General features: G+C 41.7%; 1 protein-coding gene across 1 annotated transcript in view; it reads right to left on the bottom strand.

The window, feature by feature from the left end:
* The window catches only part of cep112 (centrosomal protein 112), a 192,486-nt gene that overhangs the window by 13,797 nt on the left and 163,793 nt on the right, over positions 1–14,896 (bottom strand). Inside the window, exons 24-26 of the mRNA XM_088338786.1 lie at positions 6,727–6,828; positions 1,372–1,432; positions 1,033–1,142 (exon numbers count right to left, since the gene is read on the bottom strand). Of these exons, the coding sequence (XP_088194912.1) occupies positions 1,033–1,142; positions 1,372–1,432; positions 6,727–6,828 (273 nt within the window). The remainder of the gene's footprint in view (positions 1–1,032; positions 1,143–1,371; positions 1,433–6,726; positions 6,829–14,896) is intronic.

Below are 14,896 nucleotides of genomic sequence, written 5' to 3'. Positions count from 1 at the left end.
TACATTTTGTTTCGTTGGATTACTTTCAACGGGACCCGGACTTTACAAGTCTGCATCATACGTTAATCATCATTTCCATTCATGATGCCAATTGTGGTTCTAAGATAGTCTACTGTTTATTTAGTTAGAATAAGAGCTTGCTCTGTCCACTCCACGCATCCGCCCGGTATTGCAGTACCTCCGGGAACGGTGCATTCGCAATGATCGCAACAAGGCTTTAGGGCTAGGACCTTAGCTCGGCCTTTTGGCTGAGAGTAAGTGTCCCGGCTCCTAGGCTTTGTAGCGTATTATGAACTGACCGATAACGGATAATGGATAATGAATAACGAAGATAGAACAATACCCCTTAAAAACCCCAAAACCCCACAATCATGGAGCTTGATTGCTATTAAGATTTTCGAGAAGGGTTGTTCAAACCTCACATTGTTTGCTGTTAAAAACGTCATATTGAAATATAATATTGTGAATGTGCTTAATTGCTGTTGAGATTGTCATGATTGTTTTCTGTTATTAGTGTCAATAAATTTGTTCAAACCAAAAAAATCATGGAACTTACAGCCTGGTCTGAGTTAAACTTGTGATTGTGTCACAAGTTTAAATGCGTGCGCACGCGGCTTGTACGGAGGTGCGGCTTGTGTAAGTACAAAAGTGGCAAATCACTTAAAAAGTGGTGGGTTTATGGTAGACGTATTAAGAACTTAACAAGTATATTCCAATATGTTGCAATTAATAAAGTTATATTCTCCTTTGTCAGTAATCTTGAATTTCAAGAGGCATGAAAGACAAATGTCTCATGAATACGGAATGAAAGAAGCCACTATTATTCAAGCACCATTAGTAACCAGGTCTTCTATTTTAGCAAAAGATGTCTAAGTTGACATAATAGAAACTTTCTATCATTCCACCAGCTGAAATATGTTTTAAAATAGAATTGGAGACTCAAATAAAGTGCAAACATCTACTAACCAAAAACGAAACCTTCAACAGTTTGAAAAAATATTGTTATGTATAATATCAGGGGCGGTGGAAAACCTTTTCGTGGGCCATATCCTGCCCGTGTACCTTGACTTTGACATATGTGCTTTGGTGTTGAATAGAAAAAGTTGAGTTTAGAGATGTGATGCCATCCTGGTCGCACTTATCTGCAAAAATGGAATGAAGTTAAGTTGACATCTAATGCATTTGAGAGATTTTAGCAATTTTTCTATTGCTAACATGGGGCCAGTTAAAACCTTACACACTACACCTTTGGATAAAGCTCTTGCATCAATATACTAATACATTATACATCTAGTTTTCATTTTGAGCAAAGGTGGTGAGAAAAACATGAATGGAAAACAAATGTTTTACAAACGTGGAGGGAGCACTCACTACTCAATTGTGGTTGGCGGTCTCCATTTGTCTTGGACGGCTGAGCACCGCTAGAAGTTACCTGAACAGAAAAGAGCAGCAAACCCCAAATCATGAAAAGTAACTTTATTTTTGTCACCATGGGGACAAACAACCTGTTTAGTCATACGAATGTGTCCTTTGAAGTACTCAACATCTGAATCACTTTCTTGTCATGAGGAGCTTCAATTTCCTGATAGATGGTTGAGGGTACATGAGCAACAGTGAGGTTTGAAGAGCCATCTTCCTGCTCCTTTTATGCAAACTATAAATTGTGCTTACAGTGCGATGGATGGCAGGTGATCAAAGAATACTACAGACTTAATGTTGACTAAAGGAAATGATACTGCAGGAATAGTATAAAAGAAATACCATAAGTTGCAAATGAATACTATAAAACATAATCCTAAAAATGAACATTGATGGATCCAGTGAAAAATAACGACTCAACGTGCTAAACTATTCATAGAGGAAATTCTCAGAAGGCACAAAACTACAGAATCAAGTTAACTCGAGAAAAAAAGTAATTACGGGCAACGCTATAAGGCAACAATGAGAGCGCTCTTGATGAAAACTGTTTCCATAGTGTTGGTAAATAAGAAGAAAAACACCACCTGGCTATAGTCCCAATAGACTAATGGCTATGCCCGCCCAGATCAATGACACCAAACCTTTTAGTGTATATACACATATATTTACAAATGCCTAGTATATCATTAAACTCTGCCTTAGCAGGAAAAAAATCTAGCTAGGCTTACACAGAACTTCAAGCTAGGCTTAGATTAATAAAATCTAGCAGCAATAACAAAGCCCATTTTACAAGTCAAGTCAAGTTAGGGTAATGAGTTTAAGGTAAATCACACATCTTACCCTGCAGTGCACGAACATTGCTGATCCTCTATTTTGTTTAAGATGTGAAGACAACTAGATGCAGTTGATCACATTTACATTGTGACTTGTAGCTGCCATTTTGGCCTGAAGCTGAAGCTTTTCATCAACCTTCTCAACAATGAAAACCTCAATATAACCCTCCAAGTCAAGTCATGTTTATTTGGATAGCAAGAAGTCTCAACGGGATGTACAGACAATACACAGATGCCATTAACACGAAATATAGGTAATAACAGAGTTTTAAACAATTCCTCAGGCTCTCAATGTTCCTATACATTATTCAACCAGTTGAAACAATACAACTTTCAAGAAACTCTCCAGTAAAATAGCATTGCAGACTACATTTCAGACTCTTTTGGTGACTTTGAGATGATATGTGATCTTTCTGGGCCCATAATGCATCAATTGCCTCCTACAAAATGTGACCTACAGTGTCACTAGCTGTAGCGCTCTTCACAAAAGGTCTGTCCGAGTGAGTGAAGGGGCTGCTTCTTAGCCATAGGTCAATTGGTTGTGAATCAGCTTAGCAAAGCTGCCTCACAACCACCAACCATTCATCTAGCTCTGCGGTGTCGAACTCAATTGCACAGAGGGTCAAAACTCAAACCACACCGTTGGCCGAAGGCTGAACAAGGTAACTATTTATTGAATACACTAAAACTAGAATTTTTTTTCTTCTAACAAATACGATTTTAAAATAAAAAGGAATATTATTCCAGAATAAACAAACTCAAACATTAAACACCTTAAAACACTGCACTCAATAAAATGATCTCCTGTAAACTTCAAAATAAAAAATAAAAATGGAAATATAAATAAAATTTGTGCTTTTCGCTTTGGGATTTTACGTTGATGAAAAACATATGCTGGATCCACATATTCTTCATTAACTCTTCAACTTTCTCCATCTTCTCTCTCTGCATTCAGGTTTTTCAGCTTACTTGGATGTTTTGTCTTGTAGTGCCCTTTTTACATTCAATTCCTTAATTACGGCCACATTAGCTCCACAAAGAATACACATGGGTTTACTGGCAATGTCAGTTAACAGCCTCTCCTCAGTTTTGAAGGTCTCCATTTTCCGAATCAACTTTTTGCTCGGCCATTGTGAGGGTTTAGCAGACGTGTTATCCACAGCAACAGAAACGTCGCCCTGCTTTTCTCCGTTTAGCCTTCCCTTACATTGTGATAGATAAAGTTTGTCTCCGCTTCCTGTCACTAAGACTCTATGTAAATGCACTTGTCGATCTTGTTTTTCAACTGGCCGACGTGTTGTTTGTCAGTAGACAGTTTTAAAGGTGGCTGCGCTCGTCAGGCTAACTCGATTGATGCGGGAACATTTTCGGGACGTCTTGTGGCTGCAGCAGAAGCATTGCATTGTGGTATCTGTAGTTTAAGAGTTGTCAGCGTTTCGTAGAGCCGGGCCGTTATATTCGACGTATGTAAAGTGATTCCAGGGGTCGGATATAATTGTACGCTGGGCCGGATGTGGCCCGCGGGCAATGAGTTTGACAACTATCATCTAGCTGACTCTTATAGTCACGGCTTAATTTCTGTTAAACTACCCAAAATTTAACATTAGGAGAATTTGGGTAAGAATAGGGTGTGCCGATTGGATATTGGTATTAAATATTGGTCTTGTATCAGCTTTTGATACGACGTCCGATATTAGAAACAAGCATATATTCCTTTTTTTGAAAAAAGAGAGAAGTTGATAATTTTAAATTAAATACATCATTTAAAGTACTAGAGTACGTCCAGATACTTTGCTCTAAATGTCAAAAGTCAAAAGTATTAAGCTTTTCACTAAAGTACAGATACATGTAAATATGTACTTAACATAAATTCTACTTAAACTTTTCCAAGAGATGAATTAAAAAAAAAAAAACTCAGCAGTCTAAAGCTGAATAAAACTGCACACATTCAGTTTAGTGGCTGACTGCTTTCTTTCTGCAGGTTTCTTCTGTTTTGTGATCAAGTGTTTATGAAATACTAAGTGCTGTAAAACTTTAAACCCAAAGAGTGTAAATCTGAAGCATTCCTCAAGAAATCCCAAAACAAGTTGCCTAACTTCCTGTAAACCTGAACAATCTATGGAACTTTTAGGATGGTTTATGTGTATCCGATACCGTTTTTGTGTTCTTATAAATAACATCTTGAAATAAACAAAAGCTAGACCCTAGGAAAAGTATTAGGTGTCTTGTGATTCCATAACAAATGAGTCCTACTTGATACTGTTTTGAAAACCTTGAAATAAAAAACACAGGAAAACTTAAGTCCACCAAAATCAATGAGTCCTAACCTCTTGTTGCGACACTCATCCAGGCCTTCCTGCAGGAAGTCGGCTCGCTTCTGGAGGAAATTTACCTGAAACATGAATACGGGTTATCAACCCTCTGTCGATAAAAAGGCTTTCAATGAGTTGCGCTTTTTGCTGGAGGGAAGGCGGGGTTAAATGAAGCAGGCTCGATGGATGAAAGGCTCGGTTGTTGAGTCCAGCGGGGTCAGGACGGAGGGGTCGGGGGTCAGGAGATTAGGCCGCAGGGGTGAAGGCACAAGGGGCCGGCATGGGAGATTGTTTTCTTTTTTTTGTGATGCCTGCTGGCCGGGGCGAGGACGCCGCATGCGGCCGGGCTTTGCCAACCTTTTGTTTGGCTACAAGGCCGAGGGGGTTTATTTATGAAGTGTCTGGACTAAGTAAAAATAAACCTCTTCTTCGTTTACACGGCGGCACGTAGAGCCTGGCAGTGCTTCAGCATACCTCCTCGAAAATTTGTATTGTTCCTTCACAAGCTCAGAGGGCCATTTTGAGTTGGTGTGCAATGGGGGGAAGGTTGTTGAAGGTGGTTCACGAGCAGAGACTTAGCCTTCTAATCTGCATTGGGTGATACACCAACAAATGGATTTGAGGCATTCAGACTCTCGTCATTTGAAATAATTTACATTGCAGTGGTACTTCTTCATACGAGCTTAAATCACCCCTGGGTCATGTTCACGACCAAATTCCTCATGTAACAAGCGATTTCCCCAACATAAAATTATTAAAAATTAATTGGTCCATTCCCAACCTCCCAAAAGCATCCAAGTGAACCCTAAAGAGGTTTAAAACACGTCTTCCTGAACACTAAACACAGATTCAAATAGTAGTACAAAAATCCGTTTATTATGACAGCGTTTGTACACCTTCTTCATGGCTAAATTCAAGCAGTATTCGATTAAATTTTTCCAGTACCTTTTTAAAGAACAAATCTAGTGTGAATCATGTATTTTGCAGAACCATACCTGTAGTTCAAACATTATTATTATTAATATTCCGAGTGTATTTGTCAAGACGTATGATTTTAATATCTGAATAAAAGAGATCTGCATAATTGTGGGGAAGAATACTACACGTTCTGTATCTAATTGAGAAGAAAATTAGTTGGGGGTACCTTGTATTGAAAGCTTATGTAGTTGACAGAGATCCTGGAACAGACAACGACCTCATTTACTGTAGCATCCCGTGAAAAGATCTGAATTGACTCTTCAATTCACTTGGGAGTTAATGACATAGCCCAACAGGGTCAACTGTTGAAGCTATAACTCAAGTCTTGACATGTAAAAGTTGGAAACATGAAAGAGTTTGTGTTGCCATTTACCGGAGCTGTGCGAGAATGCCACTGCGTGTTTTCTGTAAAATTCCATGGCTGTTAAAAAAGGCGCAAATGTGCGGAAGCAGGCCACAGATATGCAAAAAATTCTGCCAAACGCATGACTTGGCATATTGTGGGATTTAGGATTTGGCCTCCCAAAGGCGGCTGGCAAGCTCACATTTTAAGCTTTTATCCGCATTTTTTCTTAGTATATTAACCATTATTTATATTGCCCAAACATATGTTGACAGATTATTTTGTTTTAGTCATTAAAGGTCGGGGGCATAATTTGAGGTGTACTTATAACATTTCAAATTAAATATTTTCTCTATTAAGTATGTTCTAAACATGCCCACCTAAGTTCAAATAGCTTTTATATGTACTTTTTACCGCACACATCTGCTTTTATCTTACTTTTACCCGAGGTGTTCCGGCCACAGAGCGCGTTATGCTGGAGAAAAGGAGGTGGGAGGACGAGGGGAGGAGAGTGATTTTACATGCATTTATATATATATATATATATATATATATATATATATATATATATATATATATATATATATATATATATATATATATATATAAAATATTCCCCGCCATATTAGAAAATATGTTTTTTTTTGATGGTGAGGAAAATACTGTACCTCTTTCTTTATTGAATTATATATATTTATATAGTCATTATATAGTATCTATAAGTGATGTTCACTTTTCACAAAAGAGTATGCATTATACTGCGGAAGATACGGTGAATACATTTAGAAAAATCTAGCCTAAAAGCACTAAAAAAACAAAATCTCAAGATAGAAGTGTCCACCTGAGCTTTGAGTGAGGTGATGGTGTCCTCCAGTTCCCGCCTGAGCTCGGCAGGAATCAGACCTTTCATCTTCTCCTCGTACTCCTGATGTACTGAGGTGACCTGAGAAAAAAGCAAGTCAGATGACCCTGAGCGTTATACGAAAACTTTGTAGAAGAGGCATTAGACGCCATCGGTCGGCCTTTCAACTCTCGCACTCTCAATTCACACATAGTGTACGCACGTGCACACAAAGACACAAACAAGGCATACCCGCTCTATTCATAGCTCAGAGTGCTTCCTCAGAAGTCAGAGCGCTTTCATGTCACCTGAGGGGGTCTCAGCACTAACCTGCACAACACCCCCTGCTGGCTGTTCCTTCTTAGCGGGGCTAACTCGTCGACACAGAGTATTTACCAGTGGTGGGTGATATGTCATGCTCATTGAAGAATTGGACCCCTGCCCCTTGAGTTAGTTCATAATTGTGATTAATACAGCACAATGATTTTAGGCACCAAACATGTTGTTTTTTAACTATTACAGCATATACGAATGTATAGAAATATTTCAATTGCAACGGTTTTAGAACAAATCCAAGAGAGTCAACCAAAAAAGTAGCAATGTAACAAAAATACTGACACTGTATAACCATTTCAACTAAAGAATTAAAATCTTCCATTGCACAATATTTTGAAAACAAAGTAAATATTGCAAATAAAGTGCCATAATGACAACGGATTTACAGGTTTTGTTCGGGAACAGTAACATGTTTACATTTATGGGTGTAACTCATTGCTCCCTGCACAGTAAGCTTTTAACATGTGTTTATGTAAATGTGTGACATTGTCCTAGTAGCAGACAACTTTAACACACAAATGACACCGGACATTTTCCTCGTCTGCAGTTATAAATGAAGTCCACACCGCGCTTCCTGTTTGCCTCAGTTTTAGTTTTTGGTAGGGCACATAAAGTATATTTGGCCCAATGTTCTGCCAGGCAGGCAGGATGAAGCAGAAGGCCAGGCAGGGAGAGCTGCTAAAAACGAGCCAGTCAGTCTCAACTCAGGCATAAAGTTTGGGAGTGGCCGAGGGTTCCGGGTGAGAGAGAGAAGGGATGCGCTATCGACACAGAGAAGCAGCGCTTTGAGGAAATTGGTGGAGCAGAGAGGTATCGATCTCAGGACAATAGTATCTATCCGATCAAAGTACTTCCTCAGTATCGACAATATCGACATTTGCATCGATTCGCCCACCCCTAGTATTTACTCAATATAACGCATCGATGTGGCGGCAGCGGCAAAAGCTCTCTGGCGGGTTCTCTTGCTGAATCTCCGCCGCGGGAGGAACGGGAGGAAGTCTGTCTGGGGCTAAATTACACGCCAGCCAAACCAAAGTCTGATTATAGAAGCCGAGAACGTCTTTCAGACCGACAAACACACATGAATGGAAAGCTCGCCAGGGTTCACATATAGCAGCAAAGCGCCCAAATACAGGGTTGGAGCTATAAAAGCATCTGCGGCGTCAATCCACTTGCTGACTAGAGGATTCGTCGCACTGAACAGCCCAAGTATGACGGTTAACACGCTCCGACCAATTCCCTAGGCGAATTCCTCTCGGCTGGAATTGCTAGCCGTCCAAATACTTTCGCTCAAAAGCTAATCAGAGGTACCTGAATGCACGAGTTATGTATCAAATCAATATTCCGCGTTGCTAGCAATTAAAATTCCAGAATAGGACAGACCTCAAAGATGAAAGTTAAGGATATCAAAAGTACATCACTTAACTGCAATGAGCATACTGCAGCTCAGGTTTGTTGCTTATCACTAACTTAAAGACTGTTTTGCTATTGTTGGAATATTGAAATGTTTCACTGCGTATAGTCCTAATTGTGTGATATTGCAGTTATATTCTTTTCAATCATTTAGATCACCACAACGATATTTTAATGAAGTTAATCATTTAGGCTAGGTTCACATTGCAGGAGAATCTGATTTTTTTTTGCACAAAATGCGACCTGCATCCAATCTGTTAAAATACATCTGAGATGGCACAAATCTGTTTTTTTCACACTAGATGCAGGCCACTTTCGTATGCGGTCCTAAATCCGAAACATAGCTGATCTTTTGGTATGCGACTGCTGTGCGAACGGTCGAGAAACATTCATGCCACCTGCGCGTCATCGCTAGGCAGCATTCGTCACTATTCTGCGTTCAACAAGGCGGTGGAAAGGGAAAAATCCACAACCATGGCGGACCAAACACTCAGGGCATTCAATAGTTGAAAGTTTTTTTTTGTATTTAATTAATATTTGAGGCGTTAGGGTCTACTAAGCCTCCTTCCACCAGAGGGCCCCACACACAGCACATGTATGTTCAATCTCTACGCACGGGTGCCCAGTTCAAAAGCCGGTTGGTGACCTCCGGTGGAAGGAGGCTTACTAGACCCTAACAGGGGGGCCAAACCTGTTCAGTCTATCGTAGCACAATAGCTTTAAAATTACTGGATACGCTCTGCCGTTAGCTAACACTGAGGATATTGCTTGTGACCATCACGTGTCCTCTTCTACGCATGCAAGACACTTGTTGTGTACACACAGATCGAATAGAAGTCATGGCAGACCGCATACAAGTCGCATTTAGTTGAAAATGTAAACAATCTCACAAAACATTGGAATTGAGCATTAAACTCTGCAGTATGAACTTAATGATAATCACTTCACCTTATGAACACACATATGTTCAAGTGTACTGATTCACTTCTTGTTTTATTCACTTGACTGCACTATGCATCAATTTATCCAGTGGTTAAGTCAGGGGTCTCCAATGTGGTGCCCCGTAAGGACAGCTGAGTGGCCTGCGGACCTGTTTTGAAAATAATTCACCAGTGCTGAGTCATTGTAATTTTCAGGTAAAATTATTTCGTGGTTGACTGGGTCTTTTTACCCCCACTTCCAATAATTAACCTGGTACTTAGATTGTAACAACGTGATAAGTTGTCATTTTAGAAATGCATAACAAATCGGTAGTTCTTTGCGCTAATTAGTATTGAAGATAGCTCTCAGTTTGAAAAAGGTTGGATACCCCTGTTTTAAGTGGTGTTCTGATTTACTGTTGGGAGGGAGGCCTTGAGTCTTATCGAACCATTTGCAGGATTCCGTCTGGACGAAGGACTTGTGTGAAGTTGGTGCTTTGGGAATTTTCCACTAAATACAGCGTTCCGCCCCTTGGGTATCTAAATGATTTTCAGCCAGTTTTAAAGCCTGCTTACATTACAGCCTTGTTTCATACTCACAAGTCCAGAATATTCTGGTTTACTATATTTTGTTTGTTTTATTGTAATAAAAACTTCAAACTACTCACTTCAGTGCTTACTTTTGCCCGTCTTGTCTCAGGACCTGGGTGTTGATTCGAACATGAAGAGGAAGAAAACGTTTGTCATCCTCCAATATAAAATTCTTTGTATTTTATTTTTAAATTTTATGTTTCTTAAATTTAGGCTGGGTACAAAATATTTACTTCATCAAATAATTCAATTTCAGTTCACAATTAAGTGTTTTTTTGATCCCATTTAGATTTATTAGTACTTGAGACGATTCTATTTTTTTCTAATATTGATTATCATTAATCTATGTGAAGACTGTTTAGATTTGGTTAATCTTAAGCACAGATGGAAAATGGAATCAGTCAACAGTCCCAGTCAACAATGCTTTTATTTTTATTATGTTTATTTTTGAAAACATTTGACATACATAATTATTTATCAAAAACCAAAATAAATTGAAACATGCCAACATGAAAAAAAACTGAATTGCCTTAAAGAGTGCTGATTAAAATAATTTAATAAACAGAAAAAATAGTCCTTGTGGAGTCATCACTGTTATATCTTCACAGAAATCTACCAGAATAAAGTACAATGGATATTATAAATTACTAGCTTTATTAATCAATTAGTTTATTGTTGAATTCAGTCCTGAATTAAAAGTTGGGGTGCATCAATGTCCTTAAAAAGTTAAAGTAGAATATTTTCTAGATTAAATATGTTTTAACAGTACCCAACGGAGTTGTAAGAGCCTTTATCAATTGTTTTCCATGACGCCTATCTGCTTTTAGCTTACTTTTAGCAATGCTGTTCGAGACGTGCAACACATGAAGCAGGAATGAGGGGGCAGGGTGGTGTACAGTATTTTTATGCGCTGCATTTTTTTGTTAGTGTAGCATAAAAATGGTGAAAGTAAGAAAGGGTGTTTTTCCAATAAAAGTTCAAACGCCAACTCAAACCCCCAAAAAGATAAAAAAAGGAGTTAAATCAAGCGCTTATAAGTAATGCACATACTTGCATGCGCAACAAAAGGAGCTTGTCACAAGCTGTAATGGAGACTTGAGCCAGAAGATGGTGTCAGCGAGTAGAACATTTCCGAATTCGGGACATCAATGTTTAAGTTATCATTCTGCTGCACACCTATTTTTCTAAATGGTACAATATTAATTAGGAGGGTATATAAATCGTGTTTTTTAGGGGTTGACCAACAAATGTTCGGACGTTGATCATGGAAAAATGAAAGCTAAATTGTGTTCTGATGAAAGATGTGCTGTAGGTCAACTGTTTAGAAAGGTTAACAGCCAATATTGAAAATAACACATACATTATAGCAGGGGTCGGAAACCTTTGGCTTGCAAAACCATTTATGGGTCTTTTCATAAGTATATCCGGCTTGGAGATAAAATTGAGCTCATTCAAATATTCTCCCTGTTGTTCCAATTTAATTAAATGCAGATCTGGAATTATTATCATTTCATCATATCAAATCATCAAATGGCACACAGTGAAATAAAATGCACTTAGGAAGTGGCTTTTGTTTGTAGAGTGAGTTTGGGGATTTTGTACTGCTCTCTTGAGAAAAAAATAGATATTGTTTGTTTTCATGGCTCTTTGGGTCTAAAAGGTCCTGACCTCTGCATCATCGTATCCTATTTATTGTGTAAAAAAAAACCCCACAAGAAATACAATAAGCTTTGTGAAGTCACCTGAACCTTGCAGTGACTGAAAGCTCCCCAAAACCTTTGTAAGCCAAAGTAGAACTGTTCTGGCAAGTCCCTTCTCATTGTGCACGTGTTCTGTCTGTATATGACACCTGAAATCCAACGTTCATCAGTCGATTCTTTCAAGTGAAGAGCTAATGAGTGAAAAAACATTGATTTTCCCAACATAAATATCCTGTTGTGGATTTCACTGATTGTTCTGGCTTTGGCTAATTAATCTTTGCGGAGACTAGACAAGGATTGGGAGGCGCTTCAAAGCAGACCCCCATTCAAGACTCTCCAAAAATAAAGCAGCTCACTGAAACCGCTTTTTCTGCTCGACTCGGCTCAATTTAGGAAAGAGGCTGATCCCCAAACCGTGCGGCTTTAAACGCAATGCGGTGTTGAAGAAGACAAAAGAAAACATTGAGGTTGACGTTCAAATTTGAGGTAATTGGCTTCTTCTTCATTGACACTTTTGAGTGTTGTTGTCTAGTTCAACAGAATGACGTAAAAGGTATTTTCCTGCAGACCGAGGAGTTTCCAGTGATGCATCATGCTTGGTGGCTATGCAATGCATGATGGGTGGATAAGATAACAATATTTGAAAGCAGCAACCAACTGCTGCATTGGAATGGAATGATATGTTAACAGGTTAACTGATGTTAGGATATTGAGATGTTTCACTGCATTGAGTCATAATTGTGTGAGTTTCCTCTTATACACTTTTCATTCTTTTAATTCATTACAATGTTTTAACCAACTTAATTATTTTTGATAATTAATGCACCTTATGATTACCCACCTCCTCCTTGATCTGCTACCTTATCGTGGTGGAGGAGTTTGTGTGTCCCAATGATCCTAGGAGCTATGTTGTCGGGGGCTTTAAGCCCCTGGTAGGGTCACCCATGGCAAACAGGTCCTAGGTGAGTGGCCAGACAAAACGCAGATCAGAAGACCCCTAATGATGAGACAAAACTTTGGTCCTCGATTTCCCTCGCCCGGACGCGGGTTACCGGGGCCCCCTTCTGGAGCCAGGCCTGGAGGTGGGGTCCGCTGGCGAACGCCTGGTGGCCGGACCCTTACCCACGGGGGCCGGCCGGGCACAGCCTGTGGGACTCTGGAAGCAGCTGGCAGGTATCGGCTGGCCAAGCGGAATGCGGCTTTGGCGGTTGCCGAGGCAAAAACTCGGGCATGGGAGGAGTTTGGCGAGGCCATGGAAGCCGACTTCCGAACGGCTTCGAGGAAATTCTGGTCCACCATCCGACGTCTTAGGGGGGGAAGCGGTGTGCCATCGACACTGTGTATAGTGCCGATGGGGCGCTGCTGACCTCGACCCGGGACGTTGTGAATCGGTGGGCGGAGTACTTCGAAGACCTCCTCAATCCCACCGGCACGTCTTCCTCTGGGGAAGCAGAGCCTGAGGACTCTGGGTTGGGCTCTCGTATCACTGGGGTTGAAGTCACCGAGGTTGTCAAAAAACTCCTCGGGGAAGGGGACCCGGGGGTCGATGAGATCCGCCCGGACTTCATTAAGGCTCTGGATGTTGTGGGCGTCTCATGGTTGACGCGCCTCTGCAACATCGGGGACAGTGCCTCTGGACTGGCAGACTGGGGTGGTGGTTCCCGTCTTTAAGAAGGGGGACCGGAGAGTGTGTTCCAACTACAGGGGAATCACACTTTTCAGCCTCCCTGGTAAGGTCTATTTAGGGGTACTGGAGAGGAGGGTCCGCCAGGAAGTCGAATCTCGGATTCAGGAGGAACAGTGTGGTTTTCGTCCTGGCCGTGGAACACTGGACCAGCTCTATACACTCTTCAGGGTCTTTGAGGGTGCATGGGAGTTTGCCTGTCCGATCTACATGTGTTTTGTGGACTTGGAGAAGGCATTCGACCGTGTTCCTCGGGAGGCCCTGTGGGGGGTGCTTCGGGAGTATGGGGTACCGCACAGTCTTATCCGGGCTGTACGGTCCCTGTATGCCCGGTGCCAGAGTCTGGTCCGCATTACCGGCAGTAAGTCGGATGCGTTCCCGGTGAGGGTTGGGCTCCGCCAGGGCTGCCCTTTGTCACCGATTCTGTTCATAACTTTTATGGACAGAATTTCTAGGCACAGCCTTGGCGGGGATGGAGTCCGGTTTGGTGGCCTCAGCATTGCGTCACTGCTTTTTGCAGATGACGTGGTGCTGTTGGCTTCCTCAGGCCGTGATCTTCAGCTCTCGCTGGAGCGATTCGCAGCCGAGTGTGAAGCGGCCGGGATGGGGATCAGCACCTCCAAGTCCGAGGCCATGGTTCTCAGTCGGAAAAGGGTGGTATGCTCCCTCCGGGTCGGGGAGGAGGTCTTGCCCCAAGTGGAGGAGTTCAAGTATCTTGGGGTCTTGTTCATGAGTGAGGGTAGGATGGAACGGGAGATCGACAGACGGGTTGGTGCAGCGTCTGCCGTCATTCGGACCCTGTACCGGTCTGTCGTGGTGAAGAGGGAGCTGAGCCGAAAGGCAAAGCTCTCGATCTACCGGTTGATCTACGTTCCTACCCTCACCTATGGTCATGAACTTTGGGTCATGACCGAAAGAACTCGATCCCGGATACAAGTGGCCGAAATGAGTTTCCTCCGCAGGGTGGCTGGGTTCTCCCTTAGAGATAAGGTGAGAAGCTCAGTCATCCGGGAGGGACTCGGTGTAGAGCCACTGCTCCTCCGCGTTGAGAGGAGCCAGTTGAGGTGGCTCGGGCATCTAATAAGGATGCCTCCTGGACGCCTCCCTCGGGAGGTGTTCCGGGCATGTCCCACCGGCAGGAGGCCCTGGGGGCGGCCCAGGACACGTTGGAGAGACTATGTCTCTCGGCTGGCTTGGGAACGCCTCGGGGTCCCGTCGGATGAGCTGGAGGAGGTGGCTGGGGATAGGGACGTCTGGGCTTCCCTTTTAACGCTGCTGCCCCCGCGACCCGACCTCGGATAAGCGGAAGACAATGGATGGATGGATGGATGATTATCCACATATTTGAATGCACATATTTACTTCTTGTTGTATTCACTTCTATCCATTTTCTAGTTGTTATACAGTATCTACATCAGGGGTGTCAAACTCTGGGCCACACGATAGAACAAACATTCACTCGGGGGCCGGACTAATAGAGACAGAAGAGAGAGAGAGTGTGAGAAACAAAAGAGATACAAAGAGAA

The sequence above is a fragment of the Urocampus carinirostris genome, chromosome 1 (genome assembly GCF_059441175.1).
Source record: "Urocampus carinirostris isolate Australia breed hairy pipefish chromosome 1, RoL_Ucar_1.0, whole genome shotgun sequence".
NCBI classification, from domain to species: Eukaryota; Metazoa; Chordata; class Actinopteri; order Syngnathiformes; family Syngnathidae; genus Urocampus; species Urocampus carinirostris.
This window is presented reverse-complemented; position numbering and strand designations above follow the sequence as displayed.